Consider the following 22,236-nt stretch of genomic DNA (forward strand, 5'->3'; position numbering starts at 1 on the left):
GCAAAGGGTCAGAGCGGAGCGAGACTGCCAGAGCAGCGAGCAAAGGGTCAGAGCGGAGCGAGACTACCGGAGCAGCGAGCAAAGCGTCAGAGCGGAGCGAGACTGCCGGAGCAGCGAGCAAAGGGTCAGAGCGGAGCGAGACTGCCGGAGCAGCGAGCAAAGGGTCAGAGCGGAGCGAGACTGCCGGAGCAGCGAGCAAAGGGTCAGAGCGGAGCGAGACTGCCGGAGCAGCGAGCAAAGGGTCAGAGCGGAGCAGGACTGCCGGAGCAGTGAGGAAGGCAGAGCAGGCTAGAACCGCCGGAGCGGTGAGCCAGGCAGAGCAGGAGGGACAGGGCTCTGTTCACATGGAACAGACAGGAAGGGAAAGGCAGAACCAGATACCCACAGGGTACTTGCAGTGAAGTAGCGAGTGGACCACAAACTCACAAATGGAAGTACAGTGACAACGAGCAGGAGTTAGGTACAAGTTCAGACTCTGCAGAAAAAGGGAAGGTACGGACATAGAGAAAAACAGGAAATAGGCTAGGAGAGTATTCAGACAAGAACAGACACAGCAGCAAGATACAGGAGCGGGACTAGGTATGCGGCCCCTAGAAGGCGGAACGAACAGGCTAGGAGCGTGTTCAGACAGGAACAGGCAAGATACAGGAACGGGTCTAGGTATGCGGCCCCTTGAAGGCGGAAAGAACAGGCTAGGAGCGTGTTCACACAGGCCTGGAAATACAGCCTCCAGGATAGGCAGAAGACAACAGGCTAGAAGATAATACAGACAGGACACAGTTCAGACACAGGAACTGATACCGAAGGCAGGAAACATAAACGGGACCTGGCATAACAGTGACCAGAAGCCAACTGACAGAACACAATGCTCAGGCAGGGTTTCTTGGGAGGAGCTGGGTTAAATACCAGGTGACAGACAGCAATAGGCTGAGGACGCACAAGGGGTGTGTCTGCAGCAGGTACAAGAAACAGGAAGTGATCAGGCGCTGCCCTTAAGCAGCAGAAACAGAGGCAAGCAGACAGCATGGAGGGAAGCCAGGCTAGCAGACTGGACTGGAGATCAAGTGCGCGCTCTTGCACAGTGGGAGATGGACCACTATGCAAGGATGCCGCCTGGTATGTTACACAGAGTAATTACCTCATAAAGTGACAATGGTCAGAATTGTAAAAATTGGCCTGGTCATTAAGGTGCAAACCACCCTCGGGGGTAAAGGGGTTAAAAGACTGTAACACTTACCGTGGTGAAGATTTCCCGCCATTCCCGAGGTTTCCCGCCAATATCTGCCATTTTCCTTTTGCCTTGTGGGAAGAAGAGGGCGTAACCGCGCGAAGTCCAGGCCCCGCCTCCCGCACTGACGCAGCGTCAGGTCCTGGAAGGAGACCGCCGTGCCAGGAAGCGCACACCCTGACGTCAGACGCAAGGGGCCGCCAGGTCCTGCATCGGGAACTGCTAGTTGAACAGTTCTCCTCTTCCCATCCGAGGAACCGCAGCCGGCTCTACAAGCAGGAAGGTAGGCCGCAGTTAACTAGGGGAGCGCAGCGATGGCAGATGATCGGCAGAATGCTGCGGCCCTCAACAACGCCCCCGCAGGAGTATCTTTGTCTGGCGCTGCTCAGGCAGGAGCAGTTGCCGCACCAGCAGGAGCTGTGGCACGGATGGTGCCCATGGCTCTACAGCATGCCGTAAATGTTCAGAGGGTGAGGGAACTGTTGGAACAGGACACCCTGACTGAATGGGAGGATGACCAGGACGGGTCACCCACCCCCCATAAGGCGCAGCCCAGGAGGGGGCGCCCTTGAGCTACTAGTTCCCCGGTAGCTCTCATTTAAGTATAAGTTAACCTGAACTTGGAGTCCGTGAACTATGAGCGGTCCCACCATTGTACATAGTTTGCACCTCCTGAGGTGCCCCCTGGTGGTTTTCACAAGACTACCACCACTAAAAACCTGCTTGGCATGGCCGAACCAGTGGTCCTACACCAGTCCTGCAGCCCGCCCAGGACCTTCATTGGGGGTTTGGAGCAGGTCCCCACAAGCCAGCTTACCCGGATGAGAGGGACACACCGAGGAGGGATCTCATCAAAACTGACCGTTGCAGAAAGTAAAGTTGTGTTGCTGCTAATGTGCGTGTGCTCAATTGCTATAAAAGTATTTTATATATATTAAAAAGAAAGAAAATATTTTCGCTACAGTAAAGCATAAATAATGTTTATTAAATTTGTTATTGCAACGTTCAAGCCACGTGCCTGCCATAATGGGAAGAAAAATAGGTATGTTCATAAAATTGTTATTGATATCATTGTAACCTGTTTTAAAAAATTTTGCTTCAGTCCGGGAGTACTGACTTGTACTAGGGGGGAATGTGACGCCCTGCGGCTGAATTCTGAATTCTGTGTGGCTGAAGGCCAGGCTAGGCCCCAGGCTGTGGGCTAGTCTGGCCAGTGAGAACCTAGAGTGGGCTAGAAGGCAAGGAGAAGAGAAGAGACATGAGGGATAGAGGAACCACAGAGGGTTTGTCCCCTGATGCAAGCCGGGCACCGGTCCCGAGCCTATTGGGTTCTCTATGCCCAGTAGGGAATCCGGCATACTGAGGAGGATTTCATATCCCTAAGTCCACCCGTGAATACCGCACATTCAGAGGACTAGGTACCACAAAGGCCCCAGCGTCCAGGGATCGTGGTAACCAGTGGGAAAGCCCTCGCCGCCAAGCAAGACGAGTGAGAGAAACATCAAGGGAGCTAGACCCTGTTCCAGGCAGGTCAGAAGCTCCAGGGAGAGAGACAGGAGGATACAGAAAGGAGGCCTTACACCCGCTCACTGGGGAGCAAGTCCAGAAGTGCACACCACCTACAAGTACCCCGGACCATACCTGCCTACCATCTGCAGTAAAAGTACTGAAACTAGCCCCGGTGCGTGTGTCTGTTCTTCCTCTGACCCGACTGGGTCCCCTCTCTCCTGCATCCCTTCACACCATCCCTTCCCCGGGGGCCCGCTCCACCTGTGGGGAGCAGAAACACCTCAGCTGCCATCCCAACACCCCCGGAGGTCTGAAGCAGTGCTAGTAATCATTACCAGGTACCACAGGTGGCGTCACAAAGTATTTACTTTATTTTTATCTCTATCCAAGTTCCATCCCCTTTTTCAAGAGTGACCCCAGGGTACGGGCCCGGGAGCCGACCACCGTGACATCCCCAAACCAGGTAAAGGCCCGGGTACCGAGTCATCCCCATCCCCTGGGCGCGTCAGTTGTGAGCCTTCAGCTCTGATAAGAGCTATTTTTGGTGGTATTATGGAGCTAGTGAGTGGCTCCTTTAAACATTGAACTAGTATACACTGCAGGTTGCCCTTAAAAGAGCTTTTGCTTTATCAAGAGGCCTAAACAATCTCCCTAGCAGCTCAGCGATCTCTCCCTATGCTTATAGAATGCAATGTGCACAAAATGGCGGCGGCAGGGCTTAAACAGACCCTGTGACGCTGGGTGGCCAGCCAATCACAGTAATGCCACAACCAATATGTCTGCGGCATTACTGTGATTGGTTAAGAAATCCAGCATGTTTGGTGGCTGCAAAGGAGGCTCCAAAGGTGCAGGGCGAAACATCCGAATATAGCGAGGCGAGTATACAAATACTCGCAATATAACGAGTAACCCAAATACCGTACTATCCGTGCAATAGCAAATACTAACGAATACTCTCGCTCATCACTACTTATTGTGCATATCCCTTTTCCACTTAGGGATTATTAATTCTGTTCAGATCAGGCCAAATTATCCCATCTATGACCAGTTTTACTTATATAATTGATAGGAAACATACTCATCTTCTCAATAACCACCAGAAAAAGCTCTGTATTAGTGATGAGAGAGCACTAAAATGCTCGGGTACTCGTTGCTCGGGTCGAGCAAATTTGAATGCTCGAGTGCTCGGTCCGAGTAACGAGCCCAATGTATGTCTATGAGAAACTCAAACATTTTTCCAGGCGGCCCCCTCGGCGATCTGCAGAGGGCCTAAAAGTTGCCCAAATCGATGGGAACAGTGTTCAAATGGCATGGGAACAGCATGGGGAAGACCCCTGGAAGCATTTCTGACTCCCAGGTCACTGCTGTCAACAATGTTGTCAGAGTTATTACACCACTTTTACGGACTCACAATAAAACATACAAAAACGAAACCAAAATGGATTTTCCTGGGAAAAATGTTAAGGAAAATCCTTTCCAGGGTAATGACTTGTATATAAGGCAAAATAAATATACAAAAACAAAAATTCTCCTCCACACCTTGGGCTATGTTCACCCGTAGTGTTTTTGATGCGTTTTTGCACTTTTGCATTGCTTGCAACGGTGAAAAATGCATTCACCGGGAAATGTAATTTTAACATTTTACTACCTTATCTGGCCATGTGGTGTGTTACACATGATCAAACACATTCATACAGTGCTGAAACGACATGGGAACAGCATGGGGAAGACCCATGGAAGCATCTCTGACTCCCAGGGCACTGCCTAAAACTGTGGTAATCTCATCAGACATGATCCTATATTACTGCGGTAATAATACAGACATTTTTGGCAACGTGACAAATCTTAAACTCCATTTACAATGAACAAGGTGTGTGTCAAGAGACGGGGAAGTGGACATTATGGTGATGGTGATAGTGCACGCAGAGGCCGTGGGCAAGATGAAACTGTGCCTGCTGAGGGAGCACAACAAACACCCACATCATGTCGAACTACCTTCCTGTCCCAATTTCTAGGGGGCCAAGGAACACCACTATTGAAGCCAGAGCAGTGTGAAAAGGTTGTTGGTTGGATAGCAGATAAAGCTTCCAGTCAGTTTGCCACCACCACCACCCTGTGTTCCACATGGTCCAGTCTCAGTAGATGTGAGTCTGGACCACATTATTATTATCACTTTATCGCCATTTATTCCAAGGCGCTTTACATGTGAAAAAGGGGTATACATCGCAAAAACAATTACAATAATCTTCATGAAAAATGTGACAGCGACTGGTACAGGAGAGGAGAGGACCCTGCCCGTGAGGTCTCACAGTCTACAAGGGATAGGTGAGGATACAGTAGGTGAGGATAGAGCTGGTCGTGCAGCGGTATGATGGAGCGAGGGTTACTGCAGGTTGTACGCATGTCGCAAGAGGTGGTTCTTCAGCTTCCTTTTAAAGGTTTCAACAGTAGGCGAGAGTCAGAAATGGTGAGGTAGAGAGTTCCAGAGAAGGGGGGATGCACGGGAGAAATCTTGTATGTGATTGTGGGAAGAGGAGATAAGATGGGAGTAGAGCAGGAGATCTTGTGAGGATCGGAGGTTGCATGCAGGTAAGTACCGGGAGACAAGGTCACAGATGTATGGAGAAGACAGGTTGTAGATGGCTTTGTATGCCAAGGTTAGGGTTTTGAACTGGAGTCTCGGGGCACTGGGGAGCCAGTGAAGGGATTGACAGAGGAAAGGCCAGGGAATAGTGAGGGGACAAGTGGATTAGTCGGGCAACAGAGTTTAGGATAGATTGGAGGAATGCGAGAGTGTTAGAAGGGAGGCCACAGAGCAGGAGGTTACAGTAGTCGAGGAGGGAGATGATGAGACACTAGTGTTTTTGTAGATTCGTGGTTGAGGAATGTGCGGATGCGGGAGATTTTTTTTACTTTGAGTCGGCATCTTCATCACCCTGATCCTCCTTTCTCCCACCATTCCGAGTGCTCTGAGACAACTGATCCCACACTTGGACACTTCGAAGAGCTGTTTTGTTCATCTTTTCATTTATGGACTCTGGCCTCTCACTCAGTCCGCTTGGAAGTGGAAAGAGCTTGGATATGTGGTTTGAAGGAGAGATTAGAGTCCAGGGTTACCCCAAGAGCTGTCTACTTTTCCATCGATAGATTCAGGCCTCTCGACCGGCCAGCTTCAAGCAGGGCAACAGAAGATCGCATGTAGCGATTTGAGCAGCCATGGTCACACGAAGGTGACGATGGGAAAGTGCAATTACTGTTGTAAGAGGTGGATAATGATGAGACACAATAGACAGAAAGTCAGGAGGAGGACCAGGGTGCGGAAGTGGAAGACGAAGTGGTGGACGATGAAGTCACTGACCCAACCTGGCAAGTGGACATGCAGAGCGAGGACAGCAGCACTCAGGGGGAGGGAGGTGTAGCACCACAACAGGCACAAACAAGCAGTGTGGTGGCCAGACACACAAGGCGGGCAACTGCTCCCCGGAACACCAACACGACGGAAGATGCCAGTACAACTGTTAGGTCTTCCCGAGTTTGGTTCTTTTTTAAAGACTGTTCAGATAACCCCAAAAAGGCCATTTGCAACATCTGCCAAGCCAGCATCAGCAAGAGCAGCAAAACTACCAGCCTGACCACCACCAGCATGCTCAGGCACATGACAGCAAAGCACCTGACTAGCTGAGTCAAAAACCAAGGTTCAGAAACAGTGTCTGCGGGTGACACCACTGCCTCTTCTGCTGCTATGCGTGCACGCCAATCCCCTGTCCATGGCGAATGCAAAGATGCCTCCCGCCCTGCACCTGTCGTTGCAGATTTGCAACCATCACAGTCCATGTCCTTGTCCCTTCGCAGTGTTCAGTTGTCCCTACCACAGTCCATGGAGCGCAAGCGCAAGTATGCAGCCAACCACCCACCCACAGGCTGCAATACTAAACTCCCACATTTCTGGACTGCTTTCACTTGAAATGTTGCCTTTTAGGCTCGTGGAGGCAGAAGCTTTCCACAACCTCATGGTGGCAGCGGCCAGGTGTCAATACTCTGTCCCCAGCCACCACTATTTCTCCTGGTATCGTCTCTGCCTTCCACAAGCGCGGGTCCCAGAACATTACACGTGTCCTCCCCAGTGCTCTTAAGTGGGAAGGACCGCCTAAGCAAAAACACGTGGACAAGTGAAGGTGGCCAGGGACGGTTCATCTCACTGACTAATTCCACTGGGTTAATATTGTGGAAGCCAGGACCCAGTGGGACCCTGGGGCGGAACACGTCCTCCCGACGGAGAGGACTGCGGGCCCTGGGTCAATCAGGGTTGCCCCTACATTCTACAGCTCCTGTACCACCTCCTCCTCCTCCTCTTCAGCCTCTATCTCCATCACTTGATTCAATTTTTCAGGACATATTCCAGATTATTTACTTAAACTTCATGTGTGCCAATAACAATAAGCAGGACTGTATGCTTAGGTGACAAACCGTCCACCATTGCAGAGTTGTTGAAAGCAGTATCAGAGAACCTGGTGGCGGCTCTGAAGCTAGGCAAGCTCCCACATGTACCATACCTGGGCCATGTGCTCAACTTAGTGGTTCTGCAGTTTCTCAAAATCTAGACGGATCTGCCAAAGCGGCTTGTGAAAGTATGCCACGTGTGTGCCCATTTCAGAAAGTCAGCTACAGCTTCCGCCACCCTGGCAGGGCTTCAGCAGCATTTGCAGCTTCCAGCTCACCAACTGGTGTGCGATGTGACTACGCATTGGAAATCAACGTTGCAGATGTTTGGAATGATTTTGAGCAGCAGAGAGCAGTTGTTGAGTACCAACTTCAACACGTCCGTCGGCATTCAGGTCAGCCTCCGCTCATAAGAGCTGATGAGTGGGCATGGATGTCTGACATCTGTGCCGTCCTTCAAAACTTTGAGGACTCCACCAAGATGGTGAGCGGTGATAACGCCATAAGTAGCGTCACCATTCCGCTTCTTTGTCTACTGAAACGCACGCTGCTCACAATTAAAGAGGAGGCATTGCAGGCGGAGCAAGGAACTATACAGGGTGATGCTACCCAGCCCAGCCTCATCTCATCTCAACGCGGATTGTATGATAATGAGGAGGCGGGGGGGAAGAGAACATAGACAGTCGTACTCTTGGTGAGAACAGGGAAGTCTTGGCTGTTGGCAGTCTGGCACACAAGGCCGACTTTATGTTCCCCTGCCTTTACCATGACTATTGCGTTGTACGCATTTTGGGCATTACAGAAAACTGGCACGGCACAAGAGAATTCTTAGAGATGGAGGTGTGAGGTTATGATTAAGGAGGATGTCTGTCTTAGATCAGTTACAGAACTGAGGGCACAGGAGGGGTGATACACAGAAATGAGGGAAGAGATATAGGCCGGTGCAGAACTGTGGACAGCTTGGTGGGTGAGAGAGATGAGTTTGTATTGTATTCTGTAGTGATTGTTTAACCTAACCCGTGCAATGACTGGCACAGGGTAGAGGCGTCGGTGAAGCGGCTTGATAGAAATACGACCCTGGCTGCTGCATTCAGAAGGGATTGGAGAGGAAACAGTTTGTTTAGAGGGAAACCGATTAAAAGAGAGTTGCAGTAGTGAATAAGAGCAACAGTAAGAGTTTTTGCAGTATCAAAGGTGAGAAAATTTTGAATTGTGGAGAAGTTTTTAGGGTGCAGGTGACATGAGTGAGTGAGTGATTTTCCAGGTTGAATAAAGGAAAGTTGTGTGTCAAATATGACTCCAAGCTAGCAGGTATACTGAGTGGGAGTTATGGTGGCAACACCTAAAAGAAATTGCAAAGTCAGGTATAGGTAGGTTAGGGAAGAAACCGAAGGAGTTCATGCTTGGAGATATTAAGTTCAGGCTCTTGTTGAAGAATTATATAAAAAAAAAATTGCCATCTGACAATGCTGGCGGCAGAGATCACAGTCAGACAGTTCATTGGACAACCAAGGAGTACAAGCGAGGGAGACACAAACCAGATGCGGCAGTGGCAGGAAAACGCTGTCAAAGGTCTGGGACAGTTTTCTCAGACCCTCCCAGTGCCCAGGCCCTGATACACGGGGTACTCTGACAAGGAAGAAAAAGTTTTGGAAGATGCAAGCAGGACACGTGGCATGAACTGTCTTTCTACGCCTTAGAGGTCCTGGCCGCTAGCGTTTTGTCAGAGATGGGTTTTAGTGCTGCCGGGGGCATTATAACTGATAAAACTGCATCCGCCTGTCAACTGAAAATGCTGACAGGCTGACTCTTATAAAAATGAACAAGGGCTAGATTGGGTCAGACTTCTCTCAACACCACCAAATGATAGCATCAAACATAAACTCAAATCCAGTGGTTATTTTTTTGGGGGTCTATTCCCATGCACCCCTTCACACCCAATCATGGGTATACCCTTCAGGAATTGTTCTATTTTATGTCGCCCTCCTCCTTCTCCTCATCCCGCACCACCATATCACCAGGGAGACTGTGATGCAACACCCACATAATTTTTTAAGGGTGTTTCTGATTAGAGACGAGCGAATATTTCAATATTCATTTCAGATTACAATCGCCATTTTTGCAATATTCGCCAATGTAATTGTTGAATATTCACCGAACATTGCCGAACGCCATTGGATTCAATGGGTGCCAAAACCAAACGTATACACAACACCTTCAAACAGGACCAAATGCTGCCAAAACAAATCAATTTAGGGGCAGTCACCAGGAAAGTGCCATCAATTGACGCAGAGTACAAGTAGTATAATTATTATTATTTATTATTATAGCGCCATTTATTCCATTGCGCTTTACATGTGAAAAGAGGTCACAGCCTGGTACAAGAGCAGAGAGGACCCTGCCCATGAGGATGCACAAACAATCTATAGGGGATGGGTGAGGATACAGTAGGTGAGGGTACAGCTGGTCATGGAGCAGTATGGTGGAGCGAGGGTTACTGCAGGTTGTAGGCTTGTCGGAAGAGGTGGGTCTTCAGCTTCCTTTTAAAGGTTTCAACAGCAAGCAAGAGTCTGATATGTTGGGGTACAGAGTTCAAGAGTAGAAGGGATGCACGGGAAAAATCTTGTATGCGATTGTGAGAAGAAGAGAGAAGACGGGAGTAGAGAAGGAGATCTTGTGAGGATCGGAGGTTGCGTGCAGGTACAGTGCATTGTGAAAGTATTTGGCCCCTTTGAACTTTTCTACCTTTTGCCACATTTCTGGCTTCAAACATAAAGATATAAAATTCTAATTTTTTGGGAAGAATCAACAAGTGGGACACAATCGTGAAGTGGAACGAAATTTATTGGATATTTTAAACTTTTTTAACAAATTAAAAACTGAAAAGTGGGGCGTGCAATAATATTCGACCCCTTTACTTTCAGTGCAGCAAACTCACTCCAGAAGTTCAGTGAGGATCTCTGAATGATCCAATGTTGTCCTAAATGACTGGTAATGATAAATAGAATCCGTCTGTGTGTAATCAAGCCTCCGTATAAATGCACCTGCTCTGTGATAGTCTCAGGGTTCTGTTTCATGAGCAGAGAGCATCATGAAGACCAAGGAACACACCAGGCAGGTCCGAGATACTGTTGTGGCGAAGTTTAAAGCTGGATTTGGATACAAAAAGATTTCCCAGATTGATGTCGACTGACAGTCATTTTGTATTTCTTCCATATTGTATGTATTTCTTTTGTATTTCTTACTATTGCACCAACAGTTGCCTCCTTCTCACCCAGCGTCTTACTTATGGTTTTGTAGCCCATTCCAGCTTTGTGCAGGTCTATAATCTTGTCCCTGACATCCTTAGAAAGCTCTTTGGTTTCACCCATGTTGTAGAGGTTAGAGTCTGACTGATTAATTGAGTCTGTGGACAGGAGTCTTTTATACAGGTGATTATGTAAAACAGTTGTCTTTAATGCAGGTAACAAGTTGATTAGGAGCGTCTAACTGGTCTGTAGGAGCCAGAACTCATAATGGTTTGTAGGGGATCAAATACTTATTTCTCACTGCAAAATCCAAAAAAAATAATCTAATTTATGCAATGTGATTTTCTTGATTTTTTTGGGATATTCTGTCTCTCAATGTTAAAATTAACCTACCCTTAAAATTATAGACTGTTCATGTCTTTGTCAGTGGGCAAACTTACAGAACAGCAAGGAATCAAACACTTACAGTACAGACCAAAAGTTTGGACACACCTTCTCATTTAAAGATTTTTCTGTATTTTCATGACTATGAAAATTGTACATTCACACTGAAGGCATCAAAACTATGAATTAACACATCTGGAATTATATAGTTAACAAAAAAAGTGTGAAACAACTGAAAATATGTCTTATATTATAGGTTCTTCAAAGAAGCCACCTTTTGCTTTGATGACTGCTTTGCACACTCTTGGCATTCTCTTGATGAGCTTCAAGAGGTAGTCACCGGAAATGGTTTTCACTTCACAGGTGTGCCCTGTCAGGTTTAATAAGTGGGATTTCTTGCCTTATAAATGGGATTGGGACCATCAGTTGTGTTGTGCAGAAGTCTGCTGGATACACAGCTGATAGTCCTACTAAATAGACTGTTAGAATTTGTATTATGGCAAGAAAAAAGCAGCTAAGTAAATAAAAACGAGTGGCCATCATTACTTTAAGAAATTAAGGTCAGTCAGTGCGAAAAATTGGGAAAACTTTGAAAGTGTCCCCAAGTGCAGTTGCAAAAACCATCAAGCGCTACAAAGAAACTGGCTCACATGAGGACCGCCACAGGAAAGGAAGACCAAGAGTCACCTCTGCTTCTGAGGATAAGTTTATCCGAGTCACCAGCCTCAGAAATCGCAGGTTAACAGTAGCTGAGATTAGAGACCAGGTCAATGCCACACAGAGTTCTAGCAGCAGACACATCTCTTCAACAACTGTTAAGAGGAGACTTTGTGCAGCAGGCCTTCATGGTAAAATAGCTGCTAGGAAACTACTGCTAAGGACAGGCAACAAGCAGAAGAGACGTGTTTGGGCTAAAGAACACAAGGAATGGACATTAGACCTGTGGAAATCTGTGCTTTGGTCTGATGAGTCCAAATTTGAGATCTTTGGTTCCAACCACCGTGTCTTTGTGCGATGCAGAAAAGGTGAACGGATGGACTCTACATGCCTGGTTCCCACCGTCAAGCATGGAGGAGGAGGTGTGATGGTTTGCGGGTGCTTTGCTGGTGATACTGTTGGGGATTTATTCAAAATTGAAGGCATACTGAACCAGCATGGCTACCACAGCATCTTGCAGCGGCATGCTATTCCATCCGGTTTGCGTTTAGTTGGACCATCATTTATTTTTCAACAGGACAATGACCCCAAACACACCTCCAGGCTGTGTTAGGGCTATTTGACCAAGAAGGAGAGTGATGGGGTGCTATGCCAGATGACCTGGCCTCCACAGTCACCAGACCTGAACCCAATCGAGATGGTTTAGGGTGAGCTGGACCGCAGAGTGAAGGCAAAAGGGTCAACAAGTGCTAAGCATCTCTGGGAACTCTTTCAAGATTGTTGGAAGACCATTTCCGGTGACCACCTCTTGAAGCTCATCAAGAGAATGGCCAGAGGGTGCAAAGCAGTCATAAAAGCAAAAGGTGGCTACTTTGAAGAACCTAGAATATAAGACATATTTTCAGTTGTTTCACACTTTTTTGTTAAGTATATAATTCCACATGTGTTAATTCTTAGCTTTAATGCCTTCAGTGTGAATGTACAATTTTCATAGTCATGAAAATACAGAAAAATCTTTAAATGAGAAGGTGTGTCCAAACTTTTGGTCTGTACTGTATTTCCCCCACTGCTTATGTTGTGGAATACCTACACTAACTATGAACAAGCAAATCTCTCCTTGTCTCAGCAGCAGCTCTCCCTACTCTGCCTGATTCCGGGACAGACTGTGACGAGAATAGCGGCACCAGGTCTTATATAGACCTGATGACGCTGTGCCGCCAGCCAATTACTGTAATGCCCACAACATGGCTACGGCATTACAGTGAGTGGCAGGCAATCCCTGCATGTTCATTGGCTCTGTAAAGGGCGCCAAACATGCAGGGCGGGGACCCGAGTTCCCGCCCGAGCAACCCGGAAATACTCGCCGAGCTTGTCGAGCACGTTCGCTCATCACTACTCTGTATCATAACCCTAGAAATTAGGCTTATAACAGTAGTCTTAGATTGGGTCTATATTTTATAATCAAAATCAAGGAATGTATTATATACAAATACCTACAATATCAAGAGAATAACCTTGCCGATAGAATACATAGTGGAGTCGGAGCCCATAGGTAGAATAAAACTGGACCATTTGCCTAGTACTTGTTTATGTCACCAAGCTCTTAATTACAGGGTAACCTTCGGACCTTTCCATTTTGAAAGCATTTGGAACAAGTATGTAAGAAGCATATGCATGGTGGCTCAGTGGTTAGGACTGTTGCTTTGAAGTGCTGGGGTAGTGCAGGAGATCTGTGGCATATTACACGGACAGCTAAATAGATGAGAACCTAACAATTTTCATCTATACATTGCTGAAAATTTCGACACCAAAACTGACGGTGCGTATTTCAAAATCTGCAGCATGTGAAATCTTTGTACGGAATTGGCGCAGATTTCACTCTTTGCGATGCAAAGGGTGAAAGTTGCACCAAATCAGCATGAGGATCCTCTACTAGAAAAGCTGCATGTACGCTGTGGAGAAATCTGCATGGAATTTGCGATGTGTGATCTTAGCCTTAGGCAAGGTTCCCACAACGAAGGTGCAGTTTCGACCTGAACTAAGTTGAACAGCACTGCATATTGAGCACAAGCCTGTTTTTATTGGTCTCACTTCCCTCAGTAGTAGTTTTACATGCATTTCAGTGGCATTAAATTTCGAGCTAATAAATGTTATCACTTATCCACAGAATAAGCGGCACGTGTCAAATTTCTGGGACATCATATGCGATGAGGTCTTGTATAACGTAGCAAAAAATCATGAATGCTCCAGCTACATTCAATTGGAGATATGACTATGAAAGTTTAAAGACTATTGGATTCTGCAGTAAAATAATTCTACAGTATTTACAATCATCAATCATAATGAATAATTGCTAATATTGTTTTTACATATTTTCATTTCCATATTATCTACTGGCAATAAGAAATGCATAAAGGACAAATAAAATAAGACCCAGGTGCAAAGTGTCACCGGTGTATTTGCAAACCCTTGTGCCCGGCACTGTCAGGTTGAATTGCACTTCAAAGACACAGACGCTTGCTATTCAAGAAAGGATCAGCCTTGGAATAATAGACCTGAAAGAGGCACAGGCCATAGACCAAACCAAAGCTTTTCTTAATCCCTCCTGATCTGCGCGGGCTTTAGGAATAAAGTGACTATGAAAACCTTTGGTGCGGCTGGCAGGAAATAAATATTCAAGAGGACAAATGCAATATGAAGGCACAAGCTTTGTCTATTAACAGACAGGATCAGTAGCATTGAACCTCTCAGAGGAGAATATTACAAGCGGCCCTATTGCCTGTGTGCAGAGGTTAATCAAATCATACATTCAGTCAGGCAGGCAGAACAAAATGAACCTGCCAAGTATCTATGCAAAGGACACAAAATTAAATACTTCAATTGTGCATTTAGCTTTTCATTTTGATTTAGAAATTCACTTTGCCTGATTTTTTTATGGCACATTAATCATGCGTCCTCTTTTAAATCTCTAGCATAAATTGCCCAGATGAAATCCCCTGAAAACCACTTTCTTCATTACTAAATATCCTCCTTTGGTAACATTTTGTTAGGCATATACAGAGGCTTACCGTAACCACTCAACGCTATCCCACCCTTTGTTATATGAAATTACTGCATAATTTAAAGCTTAGGAAAGAATAGTGCTAAAATGCTAGATACATTTCATGGAGTATCAGGGACATCCACAACTGTATGTTAGACCTTCATTCACACATCAGTATTTTGCATCAATGTTTGTATTTCAAGTCAGGATTGGAATTTACAAAGAAAAACTATAATTGAAAGATTTACATCTTTTCTGAGTTTTGGAGACACTCCTGGTTTTGACATACAAATACTGATGAAATACTGATCAAAAATACTGATGTGTGAATGAGGCCTAAGGCACTATTCCTGGATAAACGAAGAAAGGGACATAACAAGATGCTAAGGACATTTATGCCGCCAGGGGAGTAGGGTCCTGTTTACATGGTCCAACCAGTGGCATTAAATAATCACCGATCGATAAACATTTTCTGATCAGTAGTTATTTAAAAGCCTGTTTACACAGGCAGAGTACAATGACTGATGAGCACTGAACGATGTATACTAGATCACTCAGTGCCCATAGGCTGCCATAGTTCTTGGAAGAGAGAGTCCTGTTTACACAGGATGATGCACCAACGAGAACAATAATGTGTTTTGCTCATTCATCAGAAGATCGGATCAGAAGATTTTATGCTCTGGGATCTCTTTGTCACCATGATTGTTGATTGCATGTGCAGAACCATTCCAGGCTTCATCAGAGCCAAAAGTCCTGGCCTTGCGTGAGAGGTAATCAGAAGATGTGACGATGACCAGATGGATGATGGTGAGGAGCGGAGGAGTGGGAGAGGTGAGCGGTAAAGTGATAAGGATTTTTTTTAACACTTAATGGTCGTTTATGGTTCAAAGAAATGGCTGGCCAATGGCTGCGATTTTGCTGAATCCACACTGAAGCAAATTACCAAAAAAAAAATCCACATTTTGGCAAATATGGATTTTTGTAATATTCGAGTATTCAACTTGAAAAATCTCTAGCACCCCGTTTACAATGAAAATTTATTCACGTAAACGCAGCTTACGTTTTTCTGTTAAAAGGACAGGGGAGAATAATGTCAATGTAACAAGGTCAGCTGCACATGTGGATTTGCTTTTCCCATACTCCATAGTATAGTAGGACAGATATTAGAGCTACTACCCACTAGTGATTTATATTGGTTCTCCATATGTCCCTTGGTTTTGAGACATTTATATATACACAAGTTGGATTTTCTCATTAAAACATTATGTAAATAAAGAGTGCAAGCTGTTGTTGCATCCTGTCCTACAGACAGATGTGCGCCATAGTTTAGAAAGTACTGAAAGTGTGTGTCTAATATGTTTAAGAAAGTTTCTCATTGTTTAGATTGTATTATCCCAAAAGGACCACACAAAAATCCACAGGAAAAGAATATTACCATCGATTAGTGCCCTTTACATGTATACAATGAACATGAGATGTCATCAATTCTGATTTCTCCTCAAGATGTAAACAGGTGAAGAAGCCATGGTATGGCTTTCCGGCATGACATCGGCAGGCACACCCCATCAGCAGAGCAGAGCGGAAGAGGAGCACCGGCTCTGTCGACGTAACATCAAGGGAAGCCATAGGAGCGGTCTGCGAGTGCTCTGGGCTGGCAGAGCTCGGTGTTGGACAAAACAGGCAGGTAGTTAGCAACTAGCCACCTGTAGGCTCTTGGGCCTATAAGAAAAACATAAAATAGTCCCAGATAACCCCTTTAAAAAAAATTAAAAAAGAGGAAAGGGAATTTTGAAATAAAACACAAACCAATGCATTCTGCAATAAAAAAGGAAATACCACTTGTGCATCCCATGAGAATGAAGAATTGTATAAATTTAGTTAATTGTTTTTACAGCATTGGAGAAATCTAATCATACATATGTAGTACACTAGTTTCATCTACCCTGTATTGTTGAACACTTATTCCACTTATTCTCAGATTAAGTGTCTGAAACACTGTGCTATAGATAATTACCTGAACTGCATCATTCTGCTCTTTCAACAATATCAAACCCAAAATTGCCTAAAAGTGAAGCTCTCAAATTTGTGTTCTAAACAGACTTGTAGCAAGTGAACTACTAAGAGTCTTCTCTTGGGACATGGAGTCATTTTTAAATCATAAATCAGATAGGAGTGTCAGGGGAGAAGGTCATTGTTTCTCCAGGCATTAATACGTTGGCAGATGGCATGTTACATAACCCCATGTTCACTATGTTTTGACCACATCTCCCAGGGGTGCTTGCACAATTAGTACACTCATTAAATTAGCATACATAAGCATTTCTTTGTCTCGGACTTCTGACTGTCATGAAACTGACAAAAGCCCTATGTGTCACCAATAAAATTGAGACATAGAAAAAAAATCTAAAATTTGCAAGCCCCTTGTATATCGGAAGAGGAGCAGGATGAAAGATGCTATGGCAGTTCCATGTGATTGCTCTTTTTGTAACCTAACACTAATACGAGAAACAGTACTGGGCTGAGACTTGTAAAAAAGAACAGTCACACATTAGACTATATCCCAGACATACAGCCACAATACTCCGACAAAGGATCTAGTCTACAATGCATTCCTGACGTTGTATTGAAGGGTTATTGTGTTGTCGGTGATGACAAAGGCAGCTTCTTCTTCAGCAGCCAGGTATTGTGCTTTTCATGCATTCACTTTCATTGTATAGCATTGCTCTCAGTGGAATTCAGAACTGATGCCCATTGCAAGGAGGTGTCAAACGATATTTTATGTCAGCTAGCTCATAGATAAGGTACCGTAAAAGAGAGCAATATGAATGGTAGAAGATAGCAAGTCTGACACCAAATCAAAGTCTTATTCTCTGTAGGCAAGTTCATGCTCACCATACACAATACAAGTCAGTTCCAGTGTCTAATGCCCTAAAGAGGGCCTGATCCACCAAAAGGAAAGCGTTAAAGGGGTATTCTCATATCCAGGATCCTAACCCAATATGTAGTAGGTAAAATAATAATAATAATATTAGCAAATACCTCCAATTAGAAATGTAGTATAGCTCTTCTGATAAGCTATGTCACTTACCCCATGTGCAGGGCATTGCAGTAGCTTAGATATCCATGGTTACAGCCAGTAACAGCTAACTGTCACTATATAAGTGGTCGTAACCATGGATACCTAAGCTACTGCAATGTCCTGCACATGGGGTGCGCGACATAGTGAATCAGAAGAACTATACTACATTTCTAATTGGAGGTATTTGCTAATGTTGTTATTATTACACCTACTACATATTGGGATAGCATCTTGGAGATTGGAATACCCCTTTAAAGGCTAATTAATGATTATACCACCATGAATGTTCCTATATACAATAAATTGCAGACATTGGAAAATATGGTCTAAACGTTCATATTTATTACCATGTGCTCTATTCAATCTCTATAACTGTTTTAGAGGCTTCATTACCATTTCTCAATGTACATGACCAGTCATGTATGTAAAACAACTCTATTGCTACATAACCCCAGTTTGCGTGCAGTATTTGCATCCACTTTTTCAGGCAAACATGATATACAGTAATGGCCACTTAACCCCACTGCGTAATCACGGCCTAATACTAACTTCAGAAATAAACAACAGATCTAATGAAGGGAATAAAATAGTAAAGCAAGCAGCTGGTCTCATGGGTATGGTGGTCTCATGGGTATGGTGGTCTCCTGACTTCCCCTAATGCAAGGTGTTATGGGAAAGAGGTTAGATTTTCACACATATAATCCTTGTTTCTGCATTAGAAATTCCATCACCCCAATATTATAAACCTGCACGCTCAGTTTGACGTTTGCAGAAGACTGAAAACTATAAGTCATTGAGAACAGTTAAAATCATCTAGGATCTGTAGCCAAACTCATTCATGATATGGGTTATGATGAATCCTTTACAAACAGAAGCCAATATACCAATAAACACAAAGGAAAAATATTCCTGGGTTTTGAATGTTTTTATCCTATCATATCCCTCCATACTGGTTTAGGTCCAATGACAAGACACTCCCTCTAGTGTCACTGTAGATATTCTAACAGGTTTCCGTTGTTCTTTGAATTACGGGACAATTTGTTTTCTATACAATTAGAGATTAGGACCAAAATCCGGTACCCCACATGATTCTTTACGTTTGTCCCATAACCGCAACTTATCATCTGACCGCAACGTTTGGACCCATAGAAATCATGAGAATGTAGCTTCCGTGTCCATTGCCTGAATAAGAGTGGGAGCTCCATTCTCAATATTGGTAAAGGTGCCCCAGCAATTAGCAAATTATCACTGATTCAGTGGATCGATGATACGTTGTCATTATAAGACAATCCCTTTGATACTGTAATTTTACCTTTATCTAGAACACAGGTGTCTTTGTCTCTCACAACATTTTAGCGCTCATGGACCCAACATAATGGATGAATGGCAAAGCGTAGAGGATGTATGACTCCTAAGTTAAGACCTATTGGGTGCTGTATATAATAATGAAGAGCCATATTGAGATACAATAGGGCTAATACACTTATTTTTAGCACATAAGCCCTTAGGCAATCAATTGTAACCAGTAATATAAAGAAAAACATTAAAAAAAGTATCACGTCATGTGCGAATTTAAAGAATCAAATCAAACAATAACCTAACTATATTATATTTAGTTGTTGACTGACTCCAATAATTCTCTCCTCTGAAATAACATACCACCCACTCAAAAAGTAATTTTGGGGTTGGTATTCTACTCGATACTGACCCATATTCTTCTCTACAATACATTTATATGAATTCAGCCAGCTATATTGAAACACGAGCAAGAATACGACTCCATTACGTTTCTGGAGGCAGAAAATATAAAAGTATTGAAAAACATATTTTTGTGAAATTATGTGGTAGTTTAGTATAGTGACTTTAATGATGTCCCCATTTGGAATAGTAATTAGAAATGAAGTAAGTATGAAAAGCTGGACTATGATTGTATTCTATATTAACTCTGGGGCCCCTTTAGCTGTGATCCCTCAGAATACAGGTTGGAAACTTAGAACCAATACAAAGATATTACAAAGTTTCAACATATCACATGCTTTAAGAAATAAGCCATATTAAGTTGTCACTAAGACCTTCCAAGTCATTTGTGTCGATAAGGCTAGATTCACATAAGTCGTTTTATACAGTGGTGCAGTTTTTTCCTTCATACATCTCTTTTTGTTTGTATCCAGTATTCATAAAAAATGAACATTATGCAAGTAGTTATAAATACTTTGCTTAAGGCCACGTTCGGTATTTTACATCATTATTTATAAGCCAAAAACAGGAGTGGTGAATAATACAGAAGTGGTGACGTGTTTCTATTATACGTCTCCTCTGTTCCACTCCTGGATTTGGCTTACAAATACTAATGTAAAATACTGACCAAATACTGAACGTGTGAACGTGTCCTAACAATCAGAGTAATAAATCAAGAAAAATCTTACCAAATGTACACTCTCCATCATGAACCTTATGGACAGAACTTTCTCCTTGGCTTTGTGTCTTCCAGCTGTGTAGACGTAGGGCGCACACACTTGCATGGGTCCTTCCATCAGAGCCACATACAGCGCCATCCTCTTCACACAAGCAGAACCCTGTTCCATCCGAAAAAGAAGAAGATCCACTTCCGAAACTGGACCGGCTTACACAGACCATGCCAGGAGCACAGCGGGCCCTTAACTCGTCCCGTCCACCACATTCCTCTCCTTCTATGCTGAGGCACCGGTCACAGCAGTCACACTCATCTTTAGTGACCAGCTCAGGAGCTGCGCAGGTGACAGATCTGCAGGCGTCCCTGACACAAAGGCCACAGGCAGATGCACCTACCTCATGGATATGGTGCAGCCATAAGGATATTGGTAGCAAAACCAAGAGGTGCTGCATGTCTGGTACCTTACTACTGACCCTGTGCTCAGTGACAGGCTGCGCCTGCTATCCCAAACACTCTGTGAGTGCTAATGGGCTCTGACAGTAAAACCCTGGACAGCTGGGGTTTAGAAGCCACTCCCCTGGATCACTAATGTGCCAAAGAAGTTTGGAAAAAGATCAGTTCTTTCCATCATTCATTCAGCTACCATGTGCAGATAAGCCCAGCAAATTAGATACAGTGATGTTCTAGGAAGGACTGCTCTGGGCTCTGGTATCTTCCTTCCCTGTAGCCAAGTGGCTATAATACCACTTTCAGCTTCTCCTGAGAAAGAAAGACCCTTCCAAGCTGACTGGTTTCATTCAATAGCAGCTGAGAGAAGACAATAGAGCTTACAAAAGATGTAGAGCCACAACAAAGCGCTGCTTGGAGGCACAATACAATCCAGCTAAACACTGGCTAAAGATAAACCATATCAAACATTCCTAGCAAATATACAAGTATAGTAATAAAATATGCAAGCATAGAGAATTAAGAAATACTAACAATTGTAATGAAAAGTTTGCCATTTATAGCTTTTCTTTTAATGTTTCTTATAGAAATAATAAACCAGAAATTAGTAAATAAAATTGTTAAAATGTATAAAGGAAGAAGAAAACTAGCTGTTTTAGTATGAAAAACTCATATTGTAATACTAATTCAGAATTGCAGCTAGGCTTTCTTTCACTATGGGAGAGAAAGCCTAAACAAAAGAACTCACACAAATCAAATATAAATCAGAAATGAATACACTTAATTACAGCAAAAGATATAAACATAAAAAAACGAGGTAAAGAGCATCACTCCAATAGGTCACAGCTCACAAACACATAATAAGAATATCATTGAAATGCAGTATGCAAATAGCCTCTTCAGAGAGGAAAAGGACACGAACTCTAGCGCCACCTATTGGAAGTAGCAATCATAAAAGTCAAAATCGACCCTTCAACGAGCCTTGCCATACATCTTAGGATAAAAGCCAAACCTGAATTCAATTTGCAGACACGTGGTTTGGCTGTATAAGGTGCCTCTGACTGGGAGTCTAAGGGGTAACATCTTTTCTTGTGGAGAGTGACATTCCTGACATCGTAGTGTAAGGAGACTTACAGGCCATGCGATGCCTCTCTGGGTGGCACTAGAGTTCAAGCCCTCTTCCTCTCAGAACGTGAAATTTGCATATTTAATTTCCCAGAGGAGTATTGCATGGCTTATAAATCTCCTTACACTGGCATGTCAGGCATATCACTCTCCACAAGGAGAGACGTTACACCTTAGACTGAAATGTAGGACAATTGAATGTTGTTAAAGTGCATGAATCTGAGGTCTCTCTGGTCTGAATAAAAGCTGCAAGCAATTAAAATGTGCAATCAAAGTGTAAAGTGACACAAAGTGCATGCAAACCACATGTGGCCATCATACGGCTGCCTGAACTATGTTTCGCTGTCGCTTCTTCAGGAGAAAGCAAATCTGCTATTCCTAGATATCTATTTAAATGAGCCTTATCCAGTCACATCAGTCATCACACCTGATACATAATTAACTAAAATCAGTAAATCACCAATGAGTATACCACCCTAAACAATGGAATACCAGCCCAATAAGAGTTGTAGTGAGAAGTCACAGGGGAAGGAGGATGAAAATTAATAAATTGCATCCTGCATAAATTATTATATTAACATTTTGCCACTGATGTCTTCCTGAGTCAGCAAGCGTGTGCCCACCCTGACATCCAGTCTGGACATGCACACTTTATCCATCCAG

The 22,236-nt window shown here is 44.1% G+C and overlaps 1 protein-coding gene across 1 annotated transcript in view; it reads right to left on the reverse strand.

The window, feature by feature from the left end:
* The window catches only part of IGFBPL1 (insulin like growth factor binding protein like 1), a 130,732-nt gene extending 110,056 nt beyond the window's left edge, over positions 1–20,676 (reverse strand). Inside the window, exon 1 of the mRNA XM_073664626.1 lies at positions 20,015–20,676. Within this exon, the coding sequence (XP_073520727.1) occupies positions 20,015–20,453 (439 nt within the window). The 5' untranslated portion in view covers positions 20,454–20,676. The remainder of the gene's footprint in view (positions 1–20,014) is intronic.
* Positions 20,677–22,236: the final 1,560 nt, after the last annotated feature.

Source organism: Phyllobates terribilis, unplaced genomic scaffold (assembly GCF_046119375.1).
Source record: "Phyllobates terribilis strain yellow unplaced genomic scaffold, ASM4611937v1 Scaffold_1__5_contigs__length_1240528914, whole genome shotgun sequence".
NCBI classification, from domain to species: domain Eukaryota; kingdom Metazoa; phylum Chordata; class Amphibia; order Anura; family Dendrobatidae; genus Phyllobates; species Phyllobates terribilis.